At 47.3% G+C, this 20367-nt stretch overlaps 2 protein-coding genes, 8 non-coding genes and 2 pseudogenes across 10 annotated transcripts; all 12 read right to left on the minus strand.

Moving 5' to 3' along the window:
* Positions 1-1215: 1215 nt before the first annotated feature.
* On the minus strand, positions 1216-1297 carry TRNAL-AAG (transfer RNA leucine (anticodon AAG)). The gene has a single exon. It is a non-coding gene; the product is annotated as a tRNA-Leu (tRNA).
* A 423-nt stretch (positions 1298-1720) lies between these two features.
* On the minus strand, positions 1721-1802 carry TRNAS-GCU (transfer RNA serine (anticodon GCU)). The gene has a single exon. It is a non-coding gene; the product is annotated as a tRNA-Ser (tRNA).
* Positions 1803-3587: 1785 nt separating this feature from the next.
* On the minus strand, positions 3588-3992 carry LOC146780217 (RNA-binding protein 14-like). Its single transcript, XM_085637133.1, has one exon. The coding sequence runs from the start codon at positions 3990-3992 to the stop codon at positions 3588-3590; it is 405 nt and encodes a 134-aa protein (XP_085493259.1).
* Positions 3993-5456: 1464 nt separating this feature from the next.
* TRNAL-AAG (transfer RNA leucine (anticodon AAG)) lies at positions 5457-5538 on the minus strand. The gene has a single exon. It is a non-coding gene; the product is annotated as a tRNA-Leu (tRNA).
* Positions 5539-5961: 423 nt separating this feature from the next.
* Positions 5962-6043, minus strand: TRNAS-GCU (transfer RNA serine (anticodon GCU)). Its single transcript has one exon. It is a non-coding gene; the product is annotated as a tRNA-Ser (tRNA).
* A 1785-nt stretch (positions 6044-7828) lies between these two features.
* On the minus strand, positions 7829-8233 carry LOC146780220 (RNA-binding protein 14 pseudogene; annotated as a pseudogene).
* A 1464-nt stretch (positions 8234-9697) lies between these two features.
* TRNAL-AAG (transfer RNA leucine (anticodon AAG)) lies at positions 9698-9779 on the minus strand. The gene has a single exon. It is a non-coding gene; the product is annotated as a tRNA-Leu (tRNA).
* A 423-nt stretch (positions 9780-10202) lies between these two features.
* On the minus strand, positions 10203-10284 carry TRNAS-GCU (transfer RNA serine (anticodon GCU)). The gene has a single exon. It is a non-coding gene; the product is annotated as a tRNA-Ser (tRNA).
* Positions 10285-12075: 1791 nt separating this feature from the next.
* LOC146780223 (RNA-binding protein 14-like) lies at positions 12076-12480 on the minus strand. The gene has a single exon (XM_085637134.1). It carries the CDS (start codon positions 12478-12480, stop codon positions 12076-12078), a length of 405 nt encoding a protein of 134 aa, XP_085493260.1.
* A 1465-nt stretch (positions 12481-13945) lies between these two features.
* Positions 13946-14027, minus strand: TRNAL-AAG (transfer RNA leucine (anticodon AAG)). The gene has a single exon. It is a non-coding gene; the product is annotated as a tRNA-Leu (tRNA).
* A 2289-nt stretch (positions 14028-16316) lies between these two features.
* Positions 16317-16721, minus strand: LOC146780225 (RNA-binding protein 14 pseudogene; annotated as a pseudogene).
* A 1450-nt stretch (positions 16722-18171) lies between these two features.
* On the minus strand, positions 18172-18253 carry TRNAL-AAG (transfer RNA leucine (anticodon AAG)). The gene has a single exon. It is a non-coding gene; the product is annotated as a tRNA-Leu (tRNA).
* Positions 18254-20367: the final 2114 nt, after the last annotated feature.

The following is a 20367-nucleotide window of genomic DNA, read 5'->3' on the forward strand; positions in this document are numbered from 1 at the left end:
ACCGCTGCTCTCCCCCTCCCTGCTCAGTCTGTTCTTCCGAGTATCCCTTCCACAAGAACCGCTCGACTTTCTTGCTTCCTCAGCCCCGTTCTGTAAAATGGCGTCAGACGGCTAGGTTGTCACAGGAAAAAGGAACAAGAGCGATAACTGAAAAATAGCGGACAACACAAAGCGCCTTTCACGGGACTCGTGGTGCCGGAGTCACACTAACTCACGTTTAGAGGGACAGGAAGTCTTTGTGTAATAACAGGTAGAAACAACTAGCAGAGCCTTCGCTAGCCGAGACATAAATAAACAGAGAACGTCCCTGTAAAAAAAAAAAAAATAAACACGCCCACCAGCGAAAAAAGGGACGGCCTGGAAAAAAGAGAACGATTCGAAAAAACACGCCCCCGAATCCGAAAAGGACGGGGCTCGTTTGGAGAGACAAACCTCTTCTCCAATGGCTGACCAGCATTTAAGAGGCCAGCCAATGGAGAAGAGGAGAGAAGAGAGGCGGGTTCAAGCCCCTCTTCTCCAAGTCATTAAATCTCGCGAGCGAGACTGCGCAAGCGCATCCTTCGCTAGCCGAGACCTAACGAGAAGACCGTCTTCTGCTATAAAGTGCAAAGATGCAGGCAGAGCCACACCACAGTTACTAACAAGGAGGTAAAAATGAAACTAAAAATAGCACAAGAGAACCCCTTAGCTCCAGGAGTCGGCTAGGTGTAGGGAAGATATTACTGGGATTGTTTTGTCCACCAATCCCCGAGATGGGCCTGCCTGCTGAGCACCTGCCTCTAAATCAGGACACGGGTAGCTAACGAAAGTGGGACACAGGCAGGCCAGGAATTAACAAAGTACTTTTTTAAAACAAGAGTTAAAGAAAAATAGACCTTTTTATGAAACGGATTTACGAGAGAAAAAACATTGGCTCTTTTCGTGCTACTGCAGGTAGAACTGGTTTGTCAAAAGTGGCTGCCAATGCTCCGACCCTACACTTCCAACCCATACCCTTGGATGCCACTTGCAGTTCTGTGATGTCACACGCGTCGTCATCTGCGACACAAGGAGCCATGGTTCACTCGTGAAAATGCTAATCATGGTAACACGGGGAAAGGAGACTTCACGTTGGAAGGAAGACAGAATGTATTTGATTCCCTGGGTTTTCCTTTAAATGTATGTAAAGCACATAAAGCACATGCCTATATATGAGTGCATTGTTCAAAAGTGAACTGGCAGCGGTGGGATTCGAACCCACGCCTCCGGAGAGACTGGAGCCTTAATCCAGCGCCTTAGACCGCTCAGCCACGCTACCACCTGTACTTCAAGTCGGACATCCATGTCTCAAGTAGTAGAACACCGTGTCCATCTCTCGTCTTTTCTTCTGTCAGGAACTGGGGGGCATTTTTATCCTATATTGCCATTTACCTTGTACTCAAACAAATTAATGGGCAATACAAAACAGGAAGTGAACAACGTTTGAAAAGAAAACAAGAAGAATACTATGGACGTAAGAATCGTCTGCTGTGGGTCATAAATCAGCAAATTCTATCATTTTATAGGAAACACCCCTTGTAAAGAACATTGATCGGTAACACCAAAGCAGCTGTGCGACTGTTACAAATCGCAGAGGAATACAGATGTATTATGCCTTATGGTCCTGCTATGATGCGCCACAGTCTCTGTTATTCGCTTGAAATACAATACCCCTGTAAATAATGACAAAACTGCGATGTACCGACGAGGGTGGGATTCGAACCCACGCGTGCAGAGCACAATGGATTAGCAGTCCATCGCCTTAACCACTCGGCCACCTCGTCTGACGACGGTGGCAGGTGTCATCCTAGTTCACTGTGTGCTCAGTGCAGGTCCATGGAGCTGTCCTTATTACCTGTAGTCTTTACTGCAGCGCTGATATCCCTAGGAACGTGGAAAGCATTGGACAACTATATTAAGAGAGGAACTTCATTTCCAACCGGCTCTTCAGGCCCTACCAAGAAAGAAGTCACTTATTCCCACGAACAACATTGACGTGTATGGGGGTGCACTAACACTTCACTTCGAAGCCCCGCAGTCTGACTCCTCAAATGCTGGGATATATCGGAAGCCAATGATTTTACCACCTTTGCCAGGAGCATGCATTAGAAACCCTCGGCCTTTAATGTTGGCATTGGAAACCGATGGCGAGAAATAAACCTGATCCTTTCGAAAAGGTCAGATTTTTTCACTTGTGTTACGCCCCATTATTGCTGAAAATATTTGACTACCGTTTTTCACCCTCTTTCTCTTCCAGGTCTGATGCCATATTGACTCATTTTCACGCAAACAAACAGAGCTGAGCAGCCCAGGTTGCTTTATTGGGTTGTCATTCTGTGCCTCATTTGTGCCGGTGCTTTCCGGGGCTCAGCACAGGCACGTATTTCAGAGGGCCGGAACTATAAATCTCTTCTTCCGCACTCAGAATTCCCAATAACTTTTCAAAATCAACACGCCTGCTGGGATGACTGCCTGATCTGTCTTCACAGCCTGGCCCTCTCAGAGTCAGGCATGATGCATGTGTCTAGTGGAGGCATGATGCATGTGCTACTTTTCGGGTCTCTGAGCCTGCCGGTACTGAGCACACGCGTCTACTCAAGTTCTGTCTTGTGCAGTTGTAACGTGCTGGCAATTTTCTGGCATGGGGCGAGCGTTTTCACAGGACCGATTCACAAAGCTGTGGGTTACACCCAAACATTCAGATTCAGTTCATTAAGCACTATCTGTGGGTAGTTTCTTTAGGCATAAGACGCAAGTATGTTCTACGCCCAAAGATTCAAGATGACGTTATTTAAACCTGGAGTATGAGGACCTATCCCAAAAGGTTTAGTGAATCGTACCCAATAAATTGGTCAACTCACAAAACTTTAAACCCTAAGAATTAAGGCTGCGGTCTGGACAATATGGTCTAATTGACGGTTCACAAATATACTTCCCATCGAGAGGACGGCTTTCACCAGGGCCTGGTTGAAACCATATGATCTACATGGGATAGTACTAGCGAAAACACGGTTGGTCTAAAATCTTGTTAGATAGTCGACGCCCACCCCCTTCTCCACACAACCTTCCTACAGTAGTCAAGTTTGGCACATGAAGTTTATCATTTGACAGAGCTCGTACTTTTGATTTAACGACATTAATGTACTGCATCTCAGTCCCCAGAGCTTAATCGACAATCCGAGAAACAGCTTTAAATACACGATTTACAATCTAGGAACCGTCGGAAGGCCAGGTGCATTTTAAAATCCATGCCTGGTAATCTTCCTAACATAGGTAGGATGTTGCGCTAATCTGGTGGGGATTCAACTACATGTCCACTATTAGCGATTAGCTTCCGTACAAGACACATACTAATTCTTGGAAACCAAAAGTTTAAAGACTAAGAGAGGAAATGATGCCTGTGTCCGAGACTAGCGCAACAAACGCCGGTTAATGTTTCGAAACATTGGCTTAGGAGACAACTTTGTTGTTTAGTGGGAGATTAGTTGGTGGATGTAAATGTGTGGTCGTGGCTGTTTGAGTGCATGGGTCTGATCTTTTGGGGTCACGGGGAATTAAAATTGTTTGCTCTAGAACCTGCGACTGAAGAGACAGTGAGAGGTGCTGCGGTCAGTAAGCGGTAGGAAGGTCAATACTCCTTTACCTTTCACGATATCGCATTCCACCACCCTGCCGTAGTTCTCGAAAAGGTTGCGCAGCTCGGTGGCGGTGCACGAGGCGCTGACGTTGCCCACGAACACCTTCCAGGTGTTGAGAGGCCGCGGTTTGCTCAGTTCCACCACCATCTTTCGGCCATTCAGCTCGCGGCCGTTGAGTGCCGCTATAGCGGCCAGGGCCCGGTCCTCTTCCCGCATGTGAACGAAGGCGAATTGCTTCATGACTGCACAGCTCACCACTGTGCCGTGGTGCTCGAAGAGCGCGCTCAGCTCTTCCTGCGTCGTTTGCTCGTCAACGTTGCCCACAAAGATCTTCATCTTGATGCGTGTAAAGAACTGTGTGAATCGGAAAGGGAGCAAAGACGCAAAATATTTCTTTCTATGACGGCGCGGACGCCCACCCCCCAAGCCCTTGTGACGCCCCAAAAATACAAAATGGATGCGATGTTCTAATTACCACCCGCAACCCTTTATGGTCTTATGCGTCTCAGACATGGTGTCAGCGCCTGAACGGCGACAAGATGATAATTGCGCAGCTGCGGCGACAACTACGGCGCGGACGGCGGAGACTGACCGCTGCTCTCCCCCTCCCTGCTCAGTCTGTTCTTCCGAGTATCCCTTCCACAAGAACCGCTCGACTTTCTTGCTTCCTCAGCCCCGTTCTGTAAAATGGCGTCAGACGGCTAGGTTGTCACAGGAAAAAGGAACAAGAGCGATAACTGAAAAATACCGGACAACACAAAGCGCCTTTCACGGGACTCGTGGTGCCGGAGTCACACTAACTCACGTTTAGAGGGACAGGAAGTCTTTGTGTAATAACAGGTAGAAACAACTAGCAGAGCCTTCGCTAGCCGAGACATAAATAAACAGAGAACGTCCCTGTAAAAAAAAAAAAATAAACACGCCCACCAGCGAAAAAAGGGACGGCCTGGAAAAAAGAGAACGATTCGAAAAAACACGCCCCCGAATCCGAAAAGGACGGGGCTTGTTTGGAGAGACAAACCTCTTCTCCAATGGCTGACCAGCATTTAAGAGGCCAGCCAATGGAGAAGAGGAGAGAAGAGAGGCGGGTTCAAGCCCCTCTTCTCCAAGTCATTAAATCTCGCGAGCGAGACTGCGCTAGCGCATCCTTCGCTAGCCGAGACCTAACGAGAAGACCGTCTTCTGCTATAAAGTGCAAAGATGCAGGCAGAGCCACACCACAGTTACTAACAAGGAGGTAAAAATGAAACTAAAAATAGCACAAGAGAACCCCTTAGCTCCAGGAGTCGGCTAGGTGTAGGGAACATATTACTGGGATTGTTTTGTCCACCAATCCCCGAGATGGGCCTGCTGAGCACCTGCCTCTAAATCAGGACACGGGTAGCTAACGAAAGTGGGACACAGGCAGGCCAGGAATTAACAAAGTACTTTTTTAAAACAAGAGTTAAAGAAAAATAGACCTTTTTATGAAACGGATTTACGAGAGAAAAAACATTGGCTCTTTTCGTGCTACTGCAGGTAGAACTGGTTTGTCAAAAGTGGCTGCCAATGCTCCGACCCTACACTTCCAACCTATACCCTTGGATGCCACTTGCAGTTCTGTGATGTCACACGCGTCGTCATCTGCGACACAAGGAGCCATGGTTCACTCGTGAAAATGCTAATCATGGTAACACGGGGAAAGGAGACTTCACGTTGGAAGGAAGACAGAATGTATTTGATTCCCTGGGTTTTCCTTTAAATGTATGTAAAGCACATAAAGCACATGCCTATATATGAGTGCATTGTTCAAAAGTGAACTGGCAGCGGTGGGATTCGAACCCACGCCTCCGGAGAGACTGGAGCCTTAATCCAGCGCCTTAGACCGCTCGGCCACGCTACCACCTGTACTTCAAGTCGGACATCCATGTCTCAAGTAGTAGAACACCGTGTCCATCTCTCGTCTTTTCTTCTGTCAGGAACTGGGGGGCATTTTTATCCTATATTGCCATTTACCTTGTACTCAAACAAATTAATGGGCAATACAAAACAGGAAGTGAACAACGTTTGAAAAGAAAACAAGAAGAATACTATAGACGTAAGAATCGTCTGCTGTGGGTCATAAATCAGCAAATTCTATCATTTTATAGGAAACACCCCTTGTAAAGAACATTGATCGGTAACACCAAAGCAGCTGCGCGACTGTTACAAATCGCAGAGGAATACAGATGTATTATGCCTTATGGTCCTGCTATGATGCGCCACAGTCTCTGTTATTCGCTTGAAATACAATACCCCTGTAAATAATGACAAAACTGCGATGTACCGACGAGGGTGGGATTCGAACCCACGCGTGCAGAGCACAATGGATTAGCAGTCCATCGCCTTAACCACTCGGCCACCTCGTCTGACGACGGTGGCAGGTGTCATCCTAGTTCACTGTGTGCTCAGTGCAGGTCCATGGAGCTGTCCTTATTACCTGTAGTCTTTACTGCAGCGCTGATATCCCTAGGAACGTGGAAAGCATTGGACAACTATATTAAGAGAGGAACTTCATTTCCAACCGGCTCTTCAGGCCCTACCAAGAAAGAAGTCACTTATTCCCACGAACAACATTGACATGTGTATGGGGGTGCACTAACACTTCACTTTGAAGCCCCGCAGTCTGACTCCTCAAATGCTGGGATATCGGAAGCCAATGATTTTACCACCTTTGCCAGGAGCATGCATTAGAAACCCTCGGCCTTTAATGTTGGCATTGGAAACCGATGGCGAGAAATAAACCTGATCCTTTCGAAAAGGTCAGATTTTTTCACTTGTGTTACGCCCCATTATTGCTGAAAATATTTGACTACCGTTTTTCACCCTCTTTCTCTTCCAGGTCTGATGCCATATTGACTCATTTTCACGCAAACAAACAGAGCTGAGTGGCCCAGGTTGCTTTATTGGGTGTCATTCTGTGCCTCATTTGTGCCGGTGCTTTCCGGGGCTCAGCACAGGCACGTATTTCAGAGGGCCGGAACTATAAATCTCTTCTTCCGCACTCAGAATTCCCAATAACTTTTCAAAATCAACACGCCTGCTGGGATGACTGCCTGATCTGTCTTCACAGCCTGGCCCTCTCAGAGTCAGGCATGATGCATGTGTCTAGTGGAGGCATGATGCATGTGCTACTTTTCGGGTCCCTGAGCCTGCCGGTACTGAGCACAGACGTCTACTCAAGTTCTGTCTTGTGCAGTTGTAACGTGCTGGCAATTGTCTGGCATGGGGCGAGCATTTTCACAGGACCAATTCACAAAGCTGTGGGTTACACCCAAACATACAGATTCAGTTCATTAAGCACTATCTGTGGGTAGTTTCTTTAGGCATAAGACGCAAGTATGTTCTACGCCCAAAGATTCAAGATGACGTTATTTAAACCTGGAGTATGAGGACCTATCCCAAAAGGTTTAGTGAATCGTACCCAATAAATTGGTCAACTCACAAAACTTTAAACCCTAAGAATTAAGGCTGCGGTCTGGACAATATGGTCTAATTGACGGTTCACAAATATACTTCCCATCGAGAGAACGGCTTTCACCAGGGCCTGGTTGAAACCATATGATCTACATGGGATAGTACTAGCGAAAACACGGTTGGTCTAAAATCTTGTTAGATAGTCGACGACCGCCCCCCTTCTCCACACAACCTTCCTACAGTAGTCAAGTTTGGCACATGAAGTTTATCATTTGACAGAGCACGTACTTTTGATTTAACGACATTAATGTACTGCATCTCAGTCCCCAGAGCTTAATCGACAATCCGAGAAACAGCTTTAAATACACGATTTACAATCTAGGAACCGTCGGAAGGCCAGGTGCATTTTAAAATCCATGCCTGGTAATCTTCCTAACATAGGTAGGCTGTTGCGCTAATCTGGTGGGGATTCAACTACATGTCCACTATTAGCGATTAGCTTCCGTACAAGACACATACTAATTCTTGGAAACCAAAAGTTTAAAGACTAAGAGAGGAAATGATGCCTGTGTCCGAGACTAGCGCAACAAACGCCGGTTAATGTTTCGAAACACTGGCTTAGGAGACAACTTTGTTGTTTAGTGGGAGATTAGTTGGTGGATGTAAATGTGTGGTCGTGGCTGTTTGAGTGCATGGGTCTGATCTTTTGGGGTCACGGGGAATTAAAATTGTTTGCTCTAGAACCTGCGACTGAAGAGACAGTGAGAGGTGCTGCGGTCAGTAAGCGGTAGGAAGGTCAATACTCCTTTACCTTTCACGATATCGCATTCCACCACCCTGCCGTAGTTCTCGAAAAGGTTGCGCAGCTCGGTGGCGGTGCACGAGGCGCTGACGTTGCCCACGAACACCTTCCAGGTGTTGAGAGGCCGCAGTTTGCTCAGTTCCACCACCATCTTTCGGCCATTCAGCTCGCGGCCGTTGAGTGCCGCTATAGCGGCCAGGGCCCGGTCCTCTTCCCGCATGTGAACGAAGGCGAATTGCTTCATGACTGCACAGCTCACCACTGTGCCGTGGTGCTCGAAGAGCGCGCTCAGCTCTTCCTGCGTCGTTTGCTCGTCAACGTTGCCCACAAAGATCTTCATCTTGATGCGTGTAAAGAACTGTGTGAATCGGAAAGGGAGCAAAGACGCAAAATATTTCTTTCTATGACGGCGCGGACGCCCACCCCCCAAGCCCTTGTGACGCCCCAAAAATACAAAATGGATGCGATGTTCTAATTACCACCCGCCACCCTTTATGGTCTTATGCGTCTCAGACATGGTGTCAGCGCCTGAACGGCGACAAGATGATAATTGCGCAGCTGCGGCGACAACTACGGCGCGGACGGCGGAGACTGACCGCTGCTCTCCCCCTCCCTGCTCAGTCTGTTCTTCCGAGTATCCCTTCCACAAGAACCGCTCGACTTTCTTGCTTCCTCAGCCCCGTTCTGTAAAATGGCGTCAGACGGCTAGGTTGTCACAGGAAAAAGGAACAAGAGCGATAACTGAAAAATAGCGGACAACACAAAGCGCCTTTCACGGGACTCGTGGTGCCGGAGTCACACTAACTCACGTTTAGAGGGACAGGAAGTCTTTGTGTAATAACAGGTAGAAACAACTAGCAGAGCCTTCGCTAGCCGAGACATAAATAAACAGAGAACGTCCCTGTAAAAAAAAAAAAAATAAACACGCCCACCAGCGAAAAAAGGGACGGCCTGGAAAAAAGAGAACGATTCGAAAAAACACGCCCCGAATCCGAAAAGGACGGGGCTTGTTTGGAGAGACAAACCTCTTCTCCAATGGCTGACCAGCATTTAAGAGGCCAGCCAATGGAGAAGAGGAGAGAAGAGAGGCGGGTTCAAGCCCCTCTTCTCCAAGTCATTAAATCTCGCGAGCGAGACTGCGCTAGCGCATCCTTCGCTAGCCGAGACCTAACGAGAAGACCGTCTTCTGCTATAAAGTGCAAAGATGCAGGCAGAGCCACACCACAGTTACTAACAAGGAGGTAAAAATGAAACTAAAAATAGCACAGAAGAACCCCTTAGCTCCAGGAGTCGGCTAGGTGTAGGGAAGATATTACTGGGATTGTTTTGTCCACCAATCCCCGAGATGGGCCTGCTGAGCACCTGCCTCTAAATCAGGACACGGGTAGCTAACGAAAGTGGGACACAGGCAGGCCAGGAATTAACAAAGTACTTTTTTAAAACAAGAGTTAAAGAAAAATAGACCTTTTTATGAAACGGATTTACGAGAGAAAAAACATTGGCTCTTTTCGTGCTACTGCAGGTAGAACTGGTTTGTCAAAAGTGGCTGCCAATGCTCCGACCCTACACTTCCAACCTATACCCTTGGATGTCACTTGCAGTTCTGTGATGTCACACGCGTCGTCATCTGCGACACAAGGAGCCATGGTTCACTCGTGAAAATGCTAATCATGGTAACACGGGGAAAGGAGACTTCACGTTGGAAGGAAGACAGAATGTATTTGATTCCCTGGGTTTTCCTTTAAATGTATGTAAAGCACATAAAGCACATGCCTATATATGAGTGCATTGTTCAAAAGTGAACTGGCAGCGGTGGGATTCGAACCCACGCCTCCGGAGAGACTGGAGCCTTAATCCAGCGCCTTAGACCGCTCGGCCACGCTACCACCCGTACTGCAAGCCGGACATCCATGTCTCAAGTAGTAGAACATCCTGTCCATCTCTCATCTTTTCTTCTTTCAGGAACTGGGGGGCCTTTTTATCCTATATTGCCATTTACCTTGTACTCAAACAAATTAATGGGCAATACAAAACAGGAAGTGAACAACGTTTGAAAAGAAAACAAGAAGAATACTATGGACGTAAGAATCGTCTGCTGTGGGTCATAAATCAGCAAATTCTATCATTTTATAGGAAACACCCCTTGTAAAGAACATTGATCGGTAACACCAAAGCAGCTGCGCGACTGTTACAAATCGCAGAGGAATACAGATGTATTATGCCTTATGGTCCTGCTATGATGCGCCACAGTCTCTGTTATTCGCTTGAAATACAATACCCCTGTAAATAATGACAAAACTGCGATGTACCGACGAGGGTGGGATTCGAACCCACGCGTGCAGAGCACAATGGATTAGCAGTCCATCGCCTTAACCACTCGGCCACCTCGTCTGACGACGGTGGCAGGTGTCATCCTAGTTCACTGTGTGCTCAGTGCAGGTCCATGGAGTTGTCATTATTACCTGTAGTCTTTACTGCAGCGCTGATATCCCTAGGAACGTGGAAAGCATTGGACAACTATATTAAGAGAGGAACTTCATTTCCAACCGGCTCTTCAGGCCCTACCAAGAAAGAAGTCACTTATTCCCACGAACAACATTGACATGTGTATGGGGGTGCACTAACACTTCACTTCGAAGCCCCGCAGTCTGACTCCTCAAATGCTGGGATATCGGAAGCCAATGATTTTACCACCTTTGCCAGGAGCATGCATTAGAAACCCTCGGCCTTTAATGTTGGCATTGGAAACCGATGGCGAGAAATAAACCTGAGCCTTTCGAAAAGGTCAGATTTTTTCACTTGTGTTACGCCCCATTATTGCTGAAAATATTTGACTACCGTTTTTCACCCTCTTTCTCTTCCAGGTCTGATGCCATATTGACTCATTTTCACGCAAACAAACAGAGCTGAGCGGCCCAGGTTGCTTTATTGGGTGTCATTCTGTGCCTCATTTGTGCCGGTGCTTTCCGGGGCTCAGCACAGGCACGTATTTCAGAGGGCCGGAACTATAAATCTCTTCTTCCGCACTCAGAATTCCCAATAACTTTTCAAAATCAACACGCCTGCTGGGATGACTGCCTGATCTGTCTTCACAGCCTGGCCCTCTCAGAGTCAGGCATGATGCATGTGTCTAGTGGAGGCATGATGCGTGTGCTACTTTTCGGGTCCCTGAGCCTGCCGGTACTGAGCACAGACGTCTACTCAAGTTCTGTCTTGTGCAGTTGTAACGTGCTGGCAATTGTCTGGCATGGGGCGAGCATTTTCACAGGACCAATTCACAAAGCTGTGGGTTACACCCAAACATACAGATTCAGTTCATTAAGCACTATCTGTGGGTAGTTTCTTTAGGCATAAGACGCAAGTATGTTCTACGCCCAAAGATTCAAGATGACGTTATTTAAACCTGGAGTATGAGGACCTATCCCAAAAGGTTTAGTGAATCGTACCCAATAAATTGGTCAACTCACAAAACTTTAAACCCTAAGAATTAAGGCTGCGGTCTGGACAATATGGTCTAATTGACGGTTCACAAATATACTTCCCATCGAGAGAACGGCTTTCACCAGGGCCTGGTTGAAACCATATGATCTACATGGGATAGTACTAGCGAAAACACGGTTGGTCTAAATCTAAAATCTTGTTAGATAGTCGACGACCGCCCCCCTTCTCCACACAACCTTCCTACAGTAGTCAAGTTTGGCACATGAAGTTTATCATTTGACAGAGCACGTACTTTTGATTTAACGACATTAATGTACTGCATCTCAGTCCCCAGAGCTTAATCGACAATCCGAGAAACAGCTTTAAATACACGATTTACAATCTAGGAACCGTCGGAAGGCCAGGTGCATTTTAAAATCCATGCCTGGTAATCTTCCTAACATAGGTAGGCTGTTGCGCTAATCTGGTGGGGATTCAACTACATGTCCACTATTAGCGATTAGCTTCCGTACAAGACACATACTAATTCTTGGAAACCAAAAGTTTAAAGACTAAGAGAGGAAATGATGCCTGTGTCCGAGACTAGCGCAACAAACGCCGGTTAATGTTTCGAAACACTGGCTTAGGAGACAACTTTGTTGTTTAGTGGGAGATTAGTTGGTGGATGTAAATGTGTGGTCGTGGATGTTTGAGTGCATGGGTCTGATCTTTTGGGGTCACGGGGAATTAAAATTGTTTGCTCTAGAACCTGCGACTGAAGAGACAGTGAGAGGTGCTGCGGTCAGTAAGCGGTAGGAAGGTCAATACTCCTTTACCTTTCACGATATCGCATTCCACCACCCTGCCGTAGTTCTCGAAAAGGTTGCGCAGCTCGGTGGCGGTGCACGAGGCGCTGACGTTGCCCACGAACACCTTCCAGGTGTTGAGAGGCCGCGGTTTGCTCAGTTCCACCACCATCTTTCGGCCATTCAGCTCGCGGCCGTTGAGTGCCGCTATAGCGGCCAGGGCCCGGTCCTCTTCCCGCATGTGAACGAAGGCGAATTGCTTCATGACTGCACAGCTCACCACTGTGCCGTGGTGCTCGAAGAGTGCGCTCAGCTCTTCCTGCGTCGTTTGCTCGTCAACGTTGCCCACAAAGATCTTCATCTTGATGCGTGTAAAGAACTGTGTGAATCGGAAAGGGAGCAAAGACGCAAAATATTTCTTTCTATGACGGCGCGGACGCCCACCCCCCAAGCCCTTGTGACGCCCCAAAAATACAAAATGGATGCGATGTTCTAATTACCACCCGCCACCCTTTATGGTCTTATGCGTCTCAGACATGGTGTCAGCGCCTGAACGGCGACAAGATGATAATTGCGCAGCTGCGGCGACAACTACGGCGCGGACGGCGGAGACTGACCGCTGCTCTCCCCCTCCCTGCTCAGTCTGTTCTTCCGAGTATCCCTTCCACAAGAACCGCTCGACTTTCTTGCTTCCTCAGCCCCGTTCTGTAAAATGGCGTCAGACGGCTAGGTTGTCACAGGAAAAAGGAACAAGAGCGATAACTGAAAAATAGCGGACAACACAAAGCGCCTTTCACGGGACTCGTGGTGCCGGAGTCACACTAACTCACGTTTAGAGGGACAGGAAGTCTTTGTGTAATAACAGGTAGAAACAACTAGCAGAGCCTTCGCTAGCCGAGACGTAAATAAACAGAGAACGTCCCTGTAAAAAAAAAAAAAATAAACACGCCCACCAGCGAAAAAAGGGACGGCCTGGAAAAAAGAGAACGATTCGAAAAAACACGCCCCCGAATCCGAAAAGGACGGGGCTTGTTTGGAGAGACAAACCTCTTCTCCAATGGCTGACCAGCATTTAAGAGGCCAGCCAATGGAGAAGAGGAGAGAAGAGAGGCGGGTTCAAGCCCCTCTTCTCCAAGTCATTAAATCTCGCGAGCGAGACTGCGCTAGCGCATCCTTCGCTAGCCGAGACCTAACGAGAAGACCGTCTTCTGCTATAAAGTGCAAAGATGCAGGCAGAGCCACACCACAGTTACTAACAAGGAGGCAAAAATGAAACTAAAAATAGCACAAGAGAACCCCTTAGCTCCAGGAGTCGGCTAGGTGTAGGGAAGATATTACTGGGATTGTTTTGTCCACCAATCCCCGAGATGGGCCTGCTGAGCACCTGCCTCTAAATCAGGACACGGGTAGCTAACGAAAGTGGGACACAGGCAGGCCAGGAATTAACAAAGTACTTTTTTAAAACAAGAGTTAAAGAAAAATAGACCTTTTTATGAAACGGATTTACGAGAGAAAAAACATTGGCTCTTTTCGTGCTACTGCAGGTAGAACTGGTTTGTCAAAAGTGGCTGCCAATGCTCCGACCCTACACTTCCAACCTATACCCTTGGATGCCACTTGCAGTTCTGTGATGTCACACGCGTCGTCATCTGCGACACAAGGAGCCATGGTTCACTCGTGAAAATGCTAATCATGGTAACACGGGGAAAGGAGACTTCACGTTGGAAGGAAGACAGAATGTATTTGATTCCCTGGGTTTTCCTTTAAATGTATGTAAAGCACATAAAGCACATGCCTATATATGAGTGCATTGTTCAAAAGTGAACTGGCAGCGGTGGGATTCGAACCCACGCCTCCGGAGAGACTGGAGCCTTAATCCAGCGCCTTAGACCGCTCGGCCACGCTACCACCTGTACTTCAGATCGGACATCCATGTCTCAAGTAGTAGAACATCCTGTCCATCTCTCATCTTTTCTTCTTTCAGGAACTGGGGGGCCTTTTTATCCTATATTGCCATTTACCTTGTACTCAAACAAATTAATGGGCAATACAAAACAGGAAGTGAACAACGTTTGAAAAGAAAACAAGAAGAATACTATGGACGTAAGAATCGTCTGCTGTGGGTCATAAATCAGCAAATTCTATCATTTTATAGGAAACACCCCTTGTAAAGAACATTGATCCGTAACACCAAAGCAGCTGCGCGACTGTTACAAATCGCAGAGGAATACAGATGTATTATGCCTTATGGTCCTGCTATGATGCGCCACAGTCTCTGTTATTCGCTTGAAATACAATACCCCTGTAAATAATGACAAAACTGCGATATACCGACGAGGGTGGGATTCGAATCCACGCGTGCAGAGCACAATGGATTAGCAGTCCATCGCCTTAACCACTCGGCCACCTCGTCTGACGACGGTGGCAGGTGTCATCCTAGTTCACTGTGTGCTCAGTGCAGGTCCATGGAGCTGTCCTTATTACCTGTAGTCTTTACTGCAGCGCTGATATCCCTAGGAACGTGGAAAGCATTGGACAACTATATTAAGAGAGGAACTTCATTTCCAACCGGCTCTTCAGGCCCTACCAAGAAAGAAGTCACTTATTCCCACGAACAACATTGACATGTGTATGGGGGTGCACTAACACTTCACTTCGAAGCCCCGCAGTCTGACTCCTCAAATGCTGGGATATCGGAAGCCAATGATTTTACCACCTTTGCCAGGAGCATGCATTAGAAACCCTCGGCCTTTAATGTTGGCATTGGAAACCGATGGCGAGAAATAAACCTGATCCTTTCGAAAAGGTCAGATTTTTTCACTTGTGTTACGCCCCATTATTGCTGAAAATATTTGACTACCGTTTTTCACCCTCTTTCTCTTCCAGGTCTGATGCCATATTGACTCATTTTCACGCAAACAAACAGAGCTGAGCGGCCCAGGTTGCTTTATTGGGTTGTCATTCTGTGCCTCATTTGTGCCGGTGCTTTCCGGGGCTCAGCACAGGCACGTATTTCAGAGGGCCGGAACTATAAATCTCTTCTTCCGCACTCAGAATTCCCAATAACTTTTCAAAATCAACACGCCTGCTGGGATGACTGCCTGATCTGTCTTCACAGCCTGGCCCTCTCAGAGTCAGGCATGATGCATGTGTCTAGTGGAGGCATGATGCATGTGCTACTTTTCGGGTCTCTGAGCCTGCCGGTACTGAGCACACGCGTCTACTCAAGTTCTGTCTTGTGCAGTTGTAACGTGCTGGCAATTTTCTGGCATGGGGCGAGCGTTTTCACAGGACCGATTCACAAAGCTGTGGGTTACACCCAAACATTCAGATTCAGTTCATTAAGCACTATCTGTGGGTAGTTTCTTTAGGCATAAGACGCAAGTATGTTCTACGCCCAAAGATTCAAGATGACGTTATTTAAACCTGGAGTAAGAGGACCTATCCCAAAAGGTTTAGTGAATCGTACCCAATAAATTGGTCAACTCACAAAACTTTAAACCCTAAGAATTAAGGCTGCGGTCTGGACAATATGGTCTAATTGACGGTTCACAAATATACTTCCCATCGAGAGGACGGCTTTCACCAGGGCCTGGTTGAAACCATATGATCTACATGGGATAGTACTAGCGAAAACACGGTTGGTCTAAAATCTTGTTAGATAGTCGACGCCCACCCCCTTCTCCACACAACCTTCCTACAGTAGTCAAGTTTGGCACATGAAGTTTATCATTTGACAGAGCACGTACTTTTGATTTAACGACATTAATGTACGGCATCTCAGTCCCCAGAGCTTAATCGACAATCCGAGAAACAGCTTTAAATACACGATTTACATTCTAGGAACCGTCGGAAGGCCAGGTGCATTTTAAAATCCTTGCCTGGTAATCTTCCTAACATAGGTAGGCTGTTGCGCTAATCTGGTGGGGATTCAACTACATGTCCACTATTAGCGATTAGCTTCGTACAAGACAAATACTAATTCTTGGAAACCAAAAGTTTAAAGACTAAGAGAGGAAATGATGCCTGTGTCCGAGACTAGCGCAACAAACGCCGGTTAATGTTTCGAAACACTGGCTTAGGAGACAACTTTGTTGTTTAGTGGGAGATTAGTTGGTGGATGTAAATGTGTGGTCGTGGCTGTTTGAGTGCATGGGTCTGATCTTTTGGGGTCCCGGGGAATTAAAATTGTTTGCTCTAGAACCTGCGACTGAAGAGACAGTGAGAGGTGCTGCGGTCAGTACGCGGTAGGAAGGTCAATACGCCTTTACCTTTCACGATATCGCATTCCATCACCCTGCCGTAGTTCTCGAAAAGGTTGCGCAGCTCGGTGGCGGTGCACGAGGTGCTGACGTTGCCCACGAACACCTTCCAGGTGTTGAGAGGCCGCGGTTTGCTCAGTTCCACCACCATCTTTCGGCCATTCAGCTCGCGGCCGTTGAGTGCCGCTATAGCGGCCAGGGCCCGGTCCTCTTCCCGCATGTGAACGAAGGCGAATTGCTTCATGACTGCACAGCTCACCACTGTGCCGTGGTGCTCGAAGAGCGCGCTCAGCTCTTCCTGCGTCGTTTGCTCGTCAACGTTGCCCACAAAGATCTTCATCTTGATGCGTGTAAAGAACTGTGTGAATCGGAAAGGGAGCAAAGACGCAAAATATTTAATTCTACGACGGCGCGGACGCCCACCCCCCAAGCCCTTGTGACGCCCCAAAAATACAAAATGGATGCGATGTTCTAATTACCACCTGCCACCCTTTATGGTCTTATGCGTCTCAGACATGGTGTCAGCGCCTGAACGGCGACAAGATGATAATTGCGCAGCTGCGGCGACAACTACGGCGCGGACGGCGGAGACTGACCGCTGCTCTCCCCCTCCCTGCTCAGTCTGTTCTTCCGAGTATCCCTTCCACAAGAACCGCTCGACTTTCTTGCTTCCTCAGCCCCGTTCTGTAAAATGGCGTCAGACGGCTAGGTTGTCACAGGAAAAAGGAACAAGAGCGATAACTGAAAAATAGCGGACAACACAAAGCGCCTTTCACGGGACTCGTGGTGCCGGAGTCACACTAACTCACGTTTAGAGGGACAGGAAGTCTTTGTGTAATAACAGGTAGAAACAACTAGCAGAGCCTTCGCTAGCCGAGACGTAAATAAACAGAGAACGTCCCTGTAAAAAAAAAAAAAATAAACACGCCCACCAGCGAAAAAAGGGACGGCCTGGAAAAAAGAGAACGATTCGAAAAAACACGCCCCCGAATCCGAAAAGGACGGGGCTTGTTTGGAGAGACAAACCTCTTCTCCAATGGCTGACCAGCATTTAAGAGGCCAGCCAATGGAGAAGAGGAGAGAAGAGAGGCGGGTTCAAGCCCCTCTTCTCCAAGTCATTAAATCTCGCGAGCGAGACTGCGCAAGCGCATCCTTCGCTAGCCGAGACCTAACGAGAAGACCGTCTTCTGCTATAAAGTGCAAAGATGCAGGCAGAGCCACACCACAGTTACTCACAAGGAGGTAAAAATGAAACTAAGCTCCTTAGCTCCAGGAGTCGGCTAGGTGTAGGGAAGATATTACTGGGATTGTTTTGTCCACCAATCCCCGAGATGGGCCTGCTGAGCGCCTGCCTCTAAATCACGACACGGGTAGCTAACGAAAGTGGGACACAGGCAGGGCAGGAATTAACAAAGTACTTTTTTAAAACAAGAGTTAAAGAAAAATAGACCTTTTTATGAAACGGATTTACGAGAGAAAAAACATTGGCTCTTTTCGTGCTACTGCAGGTAGAACTGGTTTGTCAAAAGTGGCTGCCAATGCTCCGACCCTACACTTCCAACCCATACCCTTGGATGCCACTTGCAGTTCTGTGATGTCACACGCGTCGTCATCTGCGACACAAGGAGCCATGGTTCACTCGTGAAAATGCTAATCATGGTAACACGGGGAAAGGAGACTTCACGTTGGAAGGAAGACAGAATGTATTTGATTCCCTGGGTTTTCCTTTAAATGTATGTAAAGCACATAAAGCACATGCCTATATATGAGTGCATTGTTCAAAAGTGAACTGGCAGCGGTGGGATTCGAACCCACGCCTCCGGAGAACCTGGAGCCTTAATCCAGCGCCTTAGACCGCTCGGCCACGCTACCACCTGTACTTCAGGTCGGACATCCATGTCTCAAGTAGTAGAACATCCTGTCCATCTCTCATCTTTTCTTCTTTCAGGAACTGGGGGGCCTTTTTATCCTATATTGCCATTTACCTTGTACTCAAACAAATTAATGGGCAATACAAAACAGAAAGTGAACAACGTTTGAAAAGAAAACAAGAAGAATACTATGGACGTAAGAATCGTCTGCTGTGGGTCATAAATCAGCAAATTCTATCATTTTATAGGAAACACCCCTTGTAAAGAACATTGATCCGTAACACCAAAGCAGCTGCGCGACTGTTACAAATCGCAGAGGAATACAGATGTATTATGCCTTATGGTCCTGCTATGATGCGCCACAGTCTCTGTTATTCGCATGAAATACAATACCCCTGTAAATAATGACAAAACTGCGATATACCGACGAGGGTGAGATTCGAACCCACGCGTGCAGAGCACAATGGATAAGCAGTCCATCGCCTTAACCACTCGGCCACCTCGTCTGACAACTGTGGCAGGTGTCATCCTAGTTCACTGTGTGCTCAGTGCAGGTCCATGGAGCTGTCCTTATTACCTGTAGTCTTTACTGCAGCGCTGATATCCCTAGGAACGTGGAAAGCATTGGACAACTATATTAAGAGAGGAACTTCATTTCCAACCGGCTCTTCAGGCCCTACCAAGAAAGAAGTCACTTATTCCCACGAACAACATTGACATGTGTATGGGGGTGCACTAACACTTCACTTCGAAGCCCGCAGTCTGACTCCTCTAATGCTGGGATATCGGAAGCCAATGATTTTACCACCTTTGCCAGGAGCATGTATTAGAAACCCTCGGCCTTTAATGTTGGCATTGGAAACCGATGGCGAGAAATAAACCTGCTCCTTTCGAAAAGGTCAGATTTTTTCACTTGTGTTTCGCCCCATTATTGCTGAAAATATTTGACTACCGTTTTTCACCCTCTTTCTCTTCCAGGTCTGATGCCATATTGACTCATTTTCACGCAAACAAACAGAGCTGAGCGGCCCAGGTTGCTTTATTGGGTTGTCATTCTGTGCCTCATTTGTGCCGGTGCTTTCCGGGGCTCAGCACAGGCACGTATTTCAGAGGGCCGGAACTATAAATCTCTTCTTCCGCACTCAGAATTCCCAATAACTTTTCAAAATCAACACGCCTGCTGGGATGACTGCCTGATCTGTCTTCACAGCCTGGCCCTCTCAGAGTCAGGCATGATGCATGTGTAGTGGAGGCATGGTGCATGTGCTACTTTTCGGGTCCCTGAGCCTGCCGGTACTGAGCACAGACGTCTACTCAAGTTCTGTCTTGTGCAGTTGTAACGTGCTGGCAATTGTCTGGCATGGGGCGAGCATTTTCACAGGACCGATTCACAAAGCTGTGGGTTACACCCAAACATACAGATTCAGTTCATTAAGCACTATCTGTGGGTAGTTTCTTTAGGCATAAGACGCAAGTATGTTCTACGGCCAAAGATTCAAGATGACGTTATTTAAACCTGGAGTATGAGGACCTATCCCAAAAGGTTTAGTGAATCGTACCCAATAAATTGGTCAACTCACAAAACTTTAAACCCTAAGAATTAAGGCTGCGGTCTGGACAATATGGTCTAATTGACGGTTCACAAATATACTTCCCATCGAGAGAACGGCTTTCACCAGGGCCTGGTTGAAACCATATGATCTACATGGGATAGTACTAGCGAAAACACGGTTGGTCTAAATCTAAAATCTTGTTAGATAGTCGACGACCGCCCCCCTTCTCCACACAACCTTCCTACAGTAGTCAAGTTTGGCACATGAAGTTTATCATTTGACAGAGCACGTACTTTTGATTTAACGACATTAATGTACTGCATCTCAGTCCCCAGAGCTTAATCGACAATCCGAGAAACAGCTTTAAATACACGATTTACAATCTAGGAACCGTCGGAAGGCCAGGTGCATTTTAAAATCCATGCCTGGTAATCTTCCTAACATAGGTAGGCTGTTGCGCTAATCTGCTGGGGATTCAACTACATGTCCACTATTAGCGATTAGCTTCCGTACAAGACACATACTAATTCTTGGAAACCAAAAGTTTAAAGACTAAGAGAGG

Source organism: Triturus cristatus, chromosome 12 (genome assembly GCF_964204655.1).
Source record: "Triturus cristatus chromosome 12, aTriCri1.1, whole genome shotgun sequence".
Lineage (NCBI taxonomy): Eukaryota > Metazoa > Chordata > Amphibia > Caudata > Salamandridae > Triturus > Triturus cristatus.